Source organism: Hoplias malabaricus, chromosome 1 (assembly GCF_029633855.1).
Source record: "Hoplias malabaricus isolate fHopMal1 chromosome 1, fHopMal1.hap1, whole genome shotgun sequence".
NCBI classification, from domain to species: domain Eukaryota; kingdom Metazoa; phylum Chordata; class Actinopteri; order Characiformes; family Erythrinidae; genus Hoplias; species Hoplias malabaricus.
This window is the reverse complement of record NC_089800.1, coordinates 16,364,926-16,377,778: the sequence shown is the minus strand read 5'-3', so window position 1 is coordinate 16,377,778 and position 12,853 is coordinate 16,364,926. Positions and strand designations below refer to the sequence as shown.

Here is a 12,853-nt window from a genome sequence, read left to right as displayed (position 1 = left end):
GGGGATTTCTCCTAATGTTTGGCGAAAAAGAGGACATGTCCAGTGAGAAGAAGGCACATGGTCTCTGTGAGACAGCTAGAAAAATAATGTCATTGGAGTTATCACAGTCTTATCACCCGGAGGAAACTCATGCAGACACAGGGAGAACACACCACACTCCTCACAGACAGTCACCCGGAGGAAACTCACACAGACACAGGGAGAACACACCACACTCCTCACAGACAGTCACCCGGAGGAAACCCACGCAGACACAGGGAGAACACACCACACTCCTCACAGACAGTCACCTGGAGGAAACCCACGCAGACACAGGGGGAACACACCACACTCCTCACAGACAGTCACCCGGAGGAAACTCACGCAGACACAGAGAGAACACACCACACTCCTCACAGACAGTCACCCAGAGGAAACCCACGCAGACACAGGGAGAACACACCACACTCCTCACAGACAGTCACCCGGAGGAAACTCATGCAGACACAGAGAGAACACACCACACTCCTCACAGACAGTCACCCGGAGGATACCCACGCAGACACAGGGAGAACACACCACACTCCTCACAGACGGTCACCCGGAGGAAACTCACGCAGACACAGGGAGAACACACCACACTCCTCACAGACAGTCACCCGGAGGAAACTCACACAGACACAGGGAGAACACACCACACTCCTCACAGACAGTCACCCGGAGGAAACCCACGCAGACACAGGGAGAACACACCACACTCCTCACAGACAGTCACCTGGAGGAAACCCACGCAGACGCAGAGAGAACACACCACACTCCTCATAGACAGTCACCTGGAGGAAACCCACGCAGACACAGGGAGAACACACCACACTCCTCACAGACAGTCACCTGGAGGAAACCCACGCAGACACAGGGAGAACACACCACACTCCTCACAGACAGTCACCTGGAGGAAACCCACGCAGACACAGGGAGAACACACCACACTCCTCACAGACGGTCACCCGGAGGAAACTCACACAGACACTGGGAGAACACACCACACTGCTCACAGACAGTCACCCGGAGGATACCCACGCAGACACAGGGAGAACACACCACACTCCTCACAGACGGTCACCCGGAGGAAACTCACGCAGACACAGGGAGAACACACCACACTCCTCACAGACAGTCACCCGGAGGGAAACCCACGCAGACACAGGGAGAACACACCACACTCCTCACAGACAGTCACCCGGAGGAAACTCACACAGACACAGGGAGAACACACCACACTCCTCACAGACAGTCACCCGGAGGAAACCCACGCAGACACAGGGAGAACACTCCTCACAGACACTGACCCGAGGACAGGGTCCCACCCAGTCCCTCCCGCTCTCTCTAGTGAACTGACCGCCCGGAGTTTGATCAGTTTGTTTGGCTCAGTTGAAAGAAGCTAGTACCGCTAACTGCATTAGCTGTGCATCTGGTGCCACGACTATCCAAAATAGATAACATTTCTTGAACTTTATTTTTCATTCTCATAAATGTATCACAAATATATCACAGATTCTGACAGAACCCTCACCTCCAGGTCTGGACCAAGGTCTGCATTAGGTGATACAAACACTACACTATGCAGATTGTACATAGACAACATACAAATGAAATACAGAGAGTCTTTTACAGAGGATTGTGGCATGAAGTTTGCATGAATGATATTACATTTATTGGCTGTTAGCTCCCATTATCCTTGCAGCTCCAGTGCATATCTAAAGACACCAAATACGCCTTGTCTGATCAACTCTAATGTGGATGAGGGGGGGACTATTCCTTTAAGAACATGTTTGTCTGTGGACAGCAAGGTTGCCCTGATGAAGTATTCTGAAGGGGGGAAAAATCCCTCCTCCGTTCAGTGCGGATGTGTTAAACTTCTCTCGTTCAGGTCCCGGGCTCAATGTAATCAGCATCAATCAGCGGGGGATCAGTGCGGAATAATTTCGCCGGAGCAGGGGTCCGTGTTGGTGTTTCATGGTTGGAATGTACAGCTACTAGTTTTTACATCCACGCGGGAAGCAATAAATCCGAAGCTCGTAAATCTTTGCTCCCCTACGTTGACAAATGCTTGATGAAGATGTCATGGAAGCGGAGATAAAGTGGGGCCTGTGCAGTTCCTCCAAAAAAAAAAAAAAAAAAAAAAAAAAATTAAAAAGGAAAAAAAACAGCTCAGAGAAATCCCCCACGAGGAGAAGGGCTTTTTTCGTTTCTTTTCGTAGGCCGCAGCAGCTCCATTATCGAGTGGAACAGCCACCGGCTTCAATAAGGCCAGACTGGGCTCAGATTCAGCTGATCCTGAGTAAAAATTAAAACCATGCTGTGCAGACAGTTTTTAACAAAAAAAAAAAAAAAAAAACCAACCGCTGCCTGAAAAGGGTCTGGAGTGTCCTCAGCTGGACACGGGGCTCACACCGAATTAGGGCCCATTAAAAGGATCAGGATTAGCAGTCTTGCTATCGCTTAAGCTGCTTCCTGACACACATTCCCATATATAAACACACACTTCATCATTTCCAGCCAGCATCCCTCTGCGAACTTTCACTTTCTGAAGAGCGCATTAAAATTAAGAGGGAAAATCGCAGTTAAATTATTAGCCATGGAAAACACTCAGCAGGACGCGGATATGGCCTCTTTTATTAGCCCCTCTTTGCTGTAAATTTCCTGCCGTAGTTTTATAAGGTGGGAGCTTTATTAATAAATCTGTGTGCGACTCAGCAGCCGTAGAAATGAAGTCAAATTAATGAGCATGACACTGAGAGGCTCAAAAACAATGATGCGTGGGATCACACTTGAGCTCTCCCCTCCACGCCGTTCACTTAGCGCTTCACACAGCTGCGGTTTGTTTGTGTGCTCTGGGTAATTGGACAGCAGTTGGAGAAATAAAAATTCACCTTGCACATTCCCCTTCCCTGAGAATAATCAGACGGGAACCTGGAGCGGTAAAAGCGGCTGGAGGAACGGTAATGGAGTGGGCAAAGATAAACAGATGAAGTGAGACACAGTGAAACAGTTTGTGAAATGCTGGATTTTTCAGATTTCCTTTTCTTACTCCTGAAAATCAGAGGAATCGGAATCAGGTTCATCTTACCCCCATGAGGAAAGAACATGACTGTATTAGACTGAATAATAAACACAGATGTTTCAATTTTCTGTTTCATGCTTTAGGAAAATGGATCAGTCTTTGATTCAACGGAATCTGTTCACCTGCTAAATTTACCCTGATTCTTTGGCAGAAAACTTATAGCTGATGTACATTCAAATAAAAAACCCTCAAACATGTTTAGTGTATTTTTATATATATATGAGTATGATTCTGGGGCAGCATGGTGGTGCAGCAGGTAGTGTCACAGTCACACAGCTCCAGGGACCTGGAGGTAGTGGGTTCGAGTACCGCTCCGGGTGACTGTCTATGAGGAGTGTGGTGTGTTCTCCCTGTGTCTGTGTGGGTTTCCTCCGGGTGACTGTCTGTGAGGAGTGTGGTGTGTTCTCCCTGTGTCTGCGTGGATTTCCTCCGGGTGACTGTCTGTGAGGAGTGTGGTGTGTTCTCCCTGTGTCTGCGTGGGTTTCCTCCGGGTGACTGTCTGTGAGGAGTGTGGTGTGTTCTCCCTGTGTCTGCGTGGGTTTTCTCCGGGTGACTGTCTGTGAGAAGTGTGGTGTGTTCTCCCTGTGTCTGCGTGGGTTTCCTCCAGGTGACTGTCTTTGAGGAGTGTGGTGTGTTCTCCCTGTGTCTGCGTGGGTTTCCTCCGGGTGACTGTCTGTGAGGAGTGTGGTGTGTTCTCCCTGTGTCTGCGTGGGTTTCCTCCGGGTGACTGTCTGTGAGGAGTGTGGTGTGTTCTCCCTGTGTCTGCGTGGGTTTCCTCTGGGTGACTGTCTGTGAGGAGTGTGGTGTGTTCTCCCTGTGTCTGCGTGTGTTTCAAAAAACACACGTTGGTAGGTGGATTGGAGACTCAAAAGTGTCCGTATGTGTGTGTGTGTGTGTGTGTGTTTTGGTGACTGAGCTCTAAAGTGGCGTAGAGAGAATTATGAAGATTTTTTGTTTAATAAAAGATTTGTTAAATTATTTTATCCATAGTTTTCTGAAAGATTTTTAGTGGGCGGGGACTGTAATATATGGGCACAGTGTGTGTGTGTGTGTTACAGACTATAGTTTTGTTGCTGGCAGTTTCTCAGCTCTCATCCACTGCAGGGGCATCACAATCCAGGCTAACACTAGTGCTCACTAGTGCTGTTGCTTCCATACTGATGCTGCTTTGTTTACACTGCCATGTTGAGGCCACAGTCAATCATTCTGAGATTTGACCCGCCCTCAGAGCTCAGAGCAGCAACACAAAGGTCATTTTAGAGCTTTCAAACTAGTAAAACTCAAAATGTAACATTGGGTTAAACAATTATTCTGTGGCATATCTTTAGGTTTAACATTTTTAAACTCCATAGTTGTTCAGTGGAAGTTGAAGGAGTCCTCAGTTGACTCCATCAGAGGACGAGGGGCTGATTTGAAATCCTTTAAATTAAATCTTGTTCTCAGAGAGAATGTGGAGTCTCCCTGCAGCAAGTGTGTGTGTGTGTGTGTATATGTGTGTGTGTGTGTGTGCTGACTCTCACCTGGAAGTCTGGGTTGGGGTTGGGGTAGGGCAGCCAGGCGGAGCGGGAGTTCTCCTGGTACCTGAAAGGACCGCTGAACACCTGGGTGATGGCACTCAGGTTGAAGGCACACACTGCTGAGGCAGCGATGCTGTTTCTAAGGGGGAAAAATAGACTCGATCAAGTCCACACACACACACACACACATACACACACATACACACACTTCTAGAGCTCACTCTCATGCTGTCAATTATCCAGACGTCGGAGGCTATAACGTGAAAAATGAGGCTGTCTGCTGCTGTCTGTCACACAAAAGCTACATTTTCAGCAGAAGTAAAAGCCAGAGAGTGAGAGAGGGTGGAAATGTAAACATGAGCCAGAACAGAAATGCACCTATTTTCTTCAGAGTGAAACGATGTTCTAGTTTAGGCAATTTCTAAAACACATTCAGGTGCAAATGGAAGCAATATGGTGTAATACGAGGTCTCACACTGATCTACAGAGGTTTACAGGAGCTCAGGGTCCTGGCTCTTAGACAAGACTAGAGTGCAGAATAATCACAGCACTACCTCCACCATGCTTCACAGAATCGCCGGTTTGCTTTGGGATAATGTTCATGTTCTTTTCTTTCTCCCCTCTTTCTTGATTTAAGGTTTGTTGTAAAACACCTTTGGTTTAGATGATTTTTCACAGAACTGGCACCTCTTCCACTTTTCCTGCTCTATTTTTTAAGTCTTCTCTCTGTATTTGTTTAGCCTTGTGCTCATGTCTTTGCTGCTGATGTATTTAAGCCTTTGTTTCTCAGTCTCCTTTGGGCGTTATTGATTGTGCTCCTCTGTGTTTGTAGTTTTGTGCATTTTTTTTTTCTTACGGACATTCGTTCATGCTGGTTTTCCCTTTTGCCTTGGTTTAGTGTTCTGTTTAGTTTATTGAATTATTGAGTTTGTTCCTTGTGTTTATTTTCATTTCTGATTATTAAACAACAAACCTACAACTGCAGCAAGTTTATATCTCATTGTTCCTCACAATTTTTTGTGAGGCAAAGTTTCAGGACCCTGAGAATATGAGATTTAAAAAGCTGTTTATCTAAACTGCTCAAAAAACAAACAAACAAAAAAAAAAACCAAAACCCCTGATATTAGAATAAACCCCATTATTCCGGTGAATGTGATACTGTGTGTGTGTGAATGTGTTGGTTTAACTCTTTCCTCATCTCTCCTCATGACATTCCAGTATTATTTGAGGTTATCATCCAGTCCCAAAAACTTCATTATGTTAAATCAAGTGTGCTGTTGTTTTAACAAACCCATTCCATGAAGGAGCACATCTGGAAACACACTTGTTCTTCACTCGCTCACAACACAGCTACTACATTTTTAGGGAATAATTACTTACGGTGCCTAAGACTTTTGCAGGGTGCTATATGTAAAAGAAACAAAACGTTTCGTATGTGCTTGACCTGTTTTGTGGCCAATGCTGTGATTTCACATAGGATTAATAAACTGTACGTATCATTTTCAGTGGATTAGCTGTTTAAAGTGCTCTTCAGACAGGGAGTGATGTTTAAGGGTGCTTTATAATTTGTATTTAATCATGCCACACTTTTCCAGGTGCTCAGACAGAAGCAGGCTGTACTCACACGTTGGTGGTGAAGATGCCGTAGAGCAGCTCCAGCTCCGGGAGGAAGAAGGTTCCCTGCAGCTCGTTGTAGGTGAAGGGGATTTCTCCGGGTCGAGAGCAGTTCAGTCTGGCCTTCATGAAGGTGGTCCAGGTGTCTTCCAAGAGGAAACGGCCACCGATGTCGTTCTTACACACTCGCGCAGCGCGAGAGAACACCGTCCGGCCGCAATCGTGCTCCACCGCGTTCTCCCGGAAGAAGAAATAGGTGAAGTTCCCGATGTCGTAGGAGGACACAAAGTTTGGCTCTGAATTGGACAGAGAGAGGGAAAGAAGAGGGGAAATTAAAGGTAGTCTGGAGTCTGTATTTACAAAAATATCCTGAAGGCTAATATAGCAGAAATGATTTGCTAAAATAATCACTAAATAGGGCAGTGCCCTGTGAAGGACTGGCACCCCCTCCAGGGTGTGTTCCTGCCTTGTGCCTAGTGCTTCCGGGTAGGCTCCAGACCTGCCGGGACCCTGAACTGGATCAGTGCTTGCAGACAATGAATGAATGAATAAATATGGCAGGGCTTCCTCAGGGCTCCACATCCTTTCAGACCCACGGCGCTGAGCTATTCTCACAGTGGAATAGAGCAAATCTTTCAGCGTTGTTTATTTGAGAAAAATATCTTGTCCTGCAAAGTTATTAGAGTCCTTTTTTTATCTTCATCTTTGGAAACTCTTTTTTATTTTCTCTTTGACATTTACAGGAGTGGATTATCCAATTAAATCTCCACAAAACTATCATTAAAGAGGAATAACTTGTACTTAACTGTGGTCGGGATGGAATATTACACTGGTCTCTGTCGTATGGAGAGTTCTGTGAGTTAAGGAACTTAAGTAAGACTGAATCAGACAGTGATGTGTGAATTAAAAGCAGACCGAATCGTCTCAGTGCAGATGTTCCAGAGCGAATCGGGACATCCCTTGTAGATGGCGCAGTAAACTTTGTATTACTAAGGGACTGACGATGTTATTAATCTCTCCCTGCAGTAATGGACGAGGTCATTCATCAGGAGTAAATGTAAAGGTTAAGATGAGAAATGGGCCGAACAAACGCGCTCATCTAATTATCTCACTCCACTTCTTCTGTGATTACAGGCATTTTTTAAAAATTAATCAGGTACAATCGCTCTGGACCCAAATACGCTGGTTTTGTCAACAATGATTTACACTTCTTTTTAAAGTGGACGGGCTCCTGTTTAGTTTGACCAATGGACAGCAAAAGTGGAAGGACAGAAAAAAAATCAATTTGCCATAAAAGTTACATTTATTAAACCTTCTCTGAAGGCAGCGGCGGACGCTGCGTGTTTTGACTTTAATTTATTTTTCCAATTATCTTTTAATGGGAATCAGATAAAGTTCCACACTGACAAGATAGTGGGAGACCTCTCTGTTTCTTCCTCTTCGCAGAGCCGCACTCTTCCGTTTGGACGCGAGGGTCTGATGTGGCGAGAGAGAGTCATTTGATGTGAGGAGGCCAATTTGCTTTGTGAGACGAAAGCAAATGTCACTGTCATGACCTTCACAGAAAACGACAGAATAATTGAATGAAAAGGAGGCATTTGCGGCGGGAGGCTGGGGATTTTAAGGTCAAGCAAATCACGCTCAACTTTTAACTTTACTTTGTGGCTGACGGACAGTTGTATGCAACATTTGAACAGATCTGCTCAGATGACACACTTGGGAGATTTTCTAAATGGACCTCCACCTGAATTTATGAGAAATCATTGTCTACAGGAGGAAGAAGAACCTTTCTTCATTTTCCATGTTAGGAATTCAAAGGATCCAGTGACTGTCTCAGGAAAAGTGCTGGATGTGATGAATGAATAAATGAATGATAGTTTTACTGTTGCAGAGCTTTTCTAGAGCCCCAAAATGCTTATTTCTTAAACTCTTTGGGACATTTGACAATCTCTTCTACCTCCACCAATGTGCAGCCTCCACCTGGATGATGCTCCAGCAGCCGATTAGCTCTAGTCCCCCAGAGATTGGAACTCGAGTCGCACATAAGTCTCTCAAACAGTGACTTCAGACTCGCCTTCAAATGACTCGCAACTTGGACTTGAGATTTCAGACTCGTAAACAATCTTTGTGTAAAAGTAAACAGCCTGCTCAACAATGAGCTAATGTCGACTCGGAGTGGCGTAGCCCAAACTGGTCCAAGGCCCCCTCAGCCAAGTGGTTACTCCATACATGAGAGCCCACGCACAAAGACGCACTCTCCTAGATCGTTCCACAGTTCATCGAATCAAACTCAGAGCTGGAGCACGAGGCACACAAGACAACCGCCACTTTCTTTTCGTTTCCGTCAAACGTGGTAAATGTGCTGCATGAGGCACTGTGCCGTACACAGTAATCTCCTCTACTAAACAATGTAGTCAGTCGCGTAAATCGGGATTAAACATTGGTTAGTCATTACTGGGGATAACACAAACAACGTGTAGTTCAGAAAAAAAAATACAGTTTACAGTTGTGAACTTAAAGCTTTTTTGTGTTTTTTTTTACACAAATCATTGAAATAGTGATCATACACCAGATCAGATTTGATACTGTAGTGTGTGCTAATAAATGACAGTACAGTACATGACTCAAATAGAAAGAAATAGCAGTGCAGTAATGTGGGCCAGACTAGACTGCATTCTTGTTTTTCAGCCATAAGAGACTTTTACGTGCCATCTGTAAACGGCGCTGTTTATTCAGTACAGTGTCCCTGTCACTGCACCCAGGCATTGGGATCCACACAGACCACAGGGACAGCGCCCTCTTGTTTGACCCAACAACATCACACCCAGCACCACCCAAACTTTCCTAGGAGGAGAGCTACATCATTTATCCATGTTCTGCTCAGGTGATCTCTCTGCGGCAGCAATGTTCATAAACCCCCATTTGTTTCTATCATTGACTTTAGTGTTTTTAAAAAAAATCCATATCCACCCCAAGCCCACCCTCGTACCGTTGAGCCATTTGGAGTTGTACTGTGCTGTACGGAGTGGTGGGAGTCCCCCAAGGCTGCGGTAAATGGCGGGGTCTCGGCCGGAGAAGTCCATGGCTGTGGCGGCGTACAGTTCTCCGCTGGATGTGATGAGGGCCGTGGAGTTATGCAGCGGATTATACGGACATCTCGCCATCCCACTGATCTGATCATGAATCTCTGTTAGATTAGACAACTGAGAGACAGAAAGAGAAAGAGAGAAAGAGAGAGAGTGAGCATTAGATGTGTTAGAGGGGATACAGCTCCCAGGTCTGAGCTGTAGAGCATTGGAACTGAGTTCTCTGGAGAGTCCAACTATGTTTAATGCTTTTCTATGAAGAATATACAAACTATGCCAGTATCAGGTGCTCCTTAAACGGAGATACAAGGTTTTACTCAGACAGGGAGAACATATACAGAGTAATGTGCTGTGGAACACCAGGCTCAAGGCCACACAAAATCAGGCGCCCATGTTTTTCCAAAGAGACGCATGCCGCAGCGGAAGAGGCCTTGGCTAATTTCAGAAGCGTCCCCATTTTTATCTCATTACTCGGTGAGCTGTGTGTGAGGTAGCGAGACACTAATCGCTCCCCACACACACGTCTTTGTGCTCATGTGTGGCACGGCAGTGATTCATACCGGAGCGAGACGTGTCCCAAGCCGAGGGGAAAAGAGCGAGAACTAGAGGGGAGCTGACTTTTAAACACATTAAACTCAGGGGACATGCTAACACAGCCAAAACCCCATGAGCTCCGGGTCTACTTTCTGCCCTGAATGTGTTTTTAATGCTCTCCCCACAGTTCAGAGAGAGGGCTCCAGATGCTCATCGCTGCTCTTAGTGAGACACAACCCAGCACAGGGTACTACAAAACAAAATAAGATGATATTTTAAAGAGGATATACTATGAAAAAATCCCATGTTCAGTGCATTTTCACATTAATGTGAGCATCTGGAGCCCACCGACCTACACACTGTGAAACAAGACCACCCAGTCAGTTCTCTGTGCACTGCCTAAGTCAGAAATATGGGATAAAACGAGATGTTCTGAGACTTTAGAATCACCCCGCCTCCTCGTCTGAGTCTGTCCAATCATGGAAAACAATAATGGAGAAGAAAGAGAACTGAGAGAAAACAGCTAAAAACCAGAGCTTCTGCTACTCACTGCTGTGCGCTCAGGGTCGGGGTGAACAGGAAGTGGCTCATTATCATTTAAAGGAACAGGCGCTGCGGGCGGGCGTTCTGAACAGTGTTGTTTAGACAGGAGGAGATTGGGTTCCGACCGAAACAGGTCACAGAGAGTTCATTAAGACCCAGAACTGTGCTCCACTGTGGAGAACAGGGGCGATACATCACATTAATATTCCATTAATATTCTTATTAATCTTATTTTCAAAGAGACATAGATAGGCTCTGCTCCTGTTGTTTTTCCATTTCATTCCGTTGTGAGAGCTGAAGCTAAACAGTAAAAATGTTCTTTTATCAAGTGAAAACATCCTACACCTATATATACCTCAATATATACAATATTTCTCCTTCTGAGTTGGTTATATGTATAATTCTGGACTGTTTTACATTTAAGTGATTTTAACGACTGAAAGTGTTTTATTCCTTTGGCAGATTTTTCCTTCTAAAGCTAATTTATCAGCATTATTTCATGGAACAAGTGTTGATACTCTTCTTAAAGCGGGTGAGAAATATCAGACGTTGACTAGGTTCAAAATAATTTCACTGGAACTGAAAAACAGAGCAGCTTTCGTCACAAGATCAGGGCCTAGGTCTCTGTGTTTAAAAATATAAAACTGCACTAGTCAGAAGTGGCAGGCTGACAGTGAGCTCGCCAGGCGAAATATTCAGCTGCATGAAACTACGGGAAAAACAAGCTAAAATTGTCAGAATAATTTAAGAGTCACCGTGTCTGACTCGAGAAAGAATTTCTATTAAAACCCACACGGTAACGGAACCTGTCTGAGTGCCAGAGCACGTTTTATAAGCCCCTCTTTCCTGTGACAAGCTAAAAAAATCAGGCTAATGGCTTTCTGATTCAACAATAAATGTGACACTGGGGCCATTGTACCACCTGCCTGTCACAAGGGTCTGAAATTTTCAGTTTTCCTTGTTTTTGCAAAATGTCCCACATTCAAGACTGTATTTCATATAAAGACAGATGTAGTTGTAGTTGTGCCGTTCATTTCATTTTGGGACAGCAGGATTTGTGGCTTTTGTGGAGAGATGTATATTGTTTTTGCAGCTGGGGGATTTCACCACACCTCTGCAAGTCTTCATTACTCACTAGCAGCTCAACGAACCGTCACAACGTCACAAACAGAGAGACTCTGTGTTAGTAATATCGTCTTTTTGGGATTGAGCACACACAGTTTCTCTGTTGAGCCACAAGTGAGCAAGGAGTGCTTAAAAAATACATAAAATTGTGACATATTTCCCTTTTCTCCACAGTGGAACACAGTTCTGTTTCTTAATAAAATGTCTGTGACCTGCTTTGGTCAAAACCCCACAACCCCCAGAGCGGTGTTCTCCCCCTGTGTAAACTGCCCTGTTCAGAACGCCCACTTTCAGCACCTGTTCCTTTAAATGATAATGAGCCGCTCGCTGTTCACCCCGACCCCGAGTGCACAGCAGTGAGGAGCGAGGAGCAGAAGCTCTGGTTTTTAGCCGTTTTCGCTCTGTTCTCTTTCTTCTCCACTCTTGTTTTCTCTGTTTTTACTCAGTGCTCTTATTTCTCCGCACACTTTGGATAGGTTTTGCTGCATTTAACCTTGTCTTTGCGCTCTCACATAAACACAGGTTCAGCGCTGTGATTGGACAGACTCAGAGAAAGAGGCTGAATGCTGGTAGAGACTTCATTTTGGACAAATAACAAAACTGTTCATGGCAGATGTGCTCTGTGGATTGATGCAGCACCGTGCAATACCTTAGAGAGAAGGTCGGCGTGATGTCTCCCTTGGCTCCACTAATGGTCTCTTGGCTGAATGCCATCAGATCCTCACAGAAATGCCTCAACATTTAGTCTAAAGCGTTCTCTGAAGACTTTACGGCAGCAAAGAGGAACAAACTCCCCATTAATGCTGTTAAATAATGTTACTTTCCTGGCCAGAGCATCTCCGGCTAGGAAACGGAGCCGGACTCGTCCCTGTGGATCTGTCCTCAGGGAAAGCTCAGATCCTGTGTCCTTTTCACTTGAGCACATTATCTTACAAGCAGCTGAGGGCCTCAACACTTGGCCTGTGTAATGGGTGTAAAGGAGGGATTATCCGGGCGCTGGCGGAGAGAGGGACTTGAGTGAACAGCTGGAAGCCTTTCAGCTTCCTTCAGGACGTAAAGCCACTTTAGCTGGCTGCGAAAGGCCCGGCTCAATTTGCATGTTTGGCCAAAGGAGGTGGCGGCTGGCTCCTGCGTGTGGTGGAAGATGAAAGCCCTCATTGACAGAGCACCTTCGGAAAACAGCCTTCACGGACAGAGCTGCATACGTATAACGCATAATAAGAGGTTGGTCTGAAAGGCCGGGGCAGCTGTGTCCACACCACACTGAGACACTTGTTTAAAGATTCAGATTTACCGCTCAGATCTTAGGGACACACAGGAGTTTATTACTG

The 12,853-nt window shown here is 45.5% G+C and overlaps 1 protein-coding gene across 2 annotated transcripts in view; it reads right to left on the bottom strand.

Annotated features, from left to right (window-relative positions):
• The window catches only part of sema5a (sema domain, seven thrombospondin repeats (type 1 and type 1-like), transmembrane domain (TM) and short cytoplasmic domain, (semaphorin) 5A), a 158,113-nt gene that overhangs the window by 60,343 nt on the left and 84,917 nt on the right, over positions 1–12,853 (bottom strand). For both annotated transcript variants that reach the window (XR_010803866.1, XM_066676508.1), the window contains exons 7-9: positions 9,224–9,437; positions 6,245–6,530; positions 4,624–4,759 (exon numbers count right to left, since the gene is read on the bottom strand). Coding sequence is in view for 1 of the 2 variants with exons in the window: in XM_066676508.1 (XP_066532605.1) it covers positions 4,624–4,759; positions 6,245–6,530; positions 9,224–9,437 (636 nt within the window). In the remaining variant the exon portion in view is untranslated. The remainder of the gene's footprint in view (positions 1–4,623; positions 4,760–6,244; positions 6,531–9,223; positions 9,438–12,853) is intronic.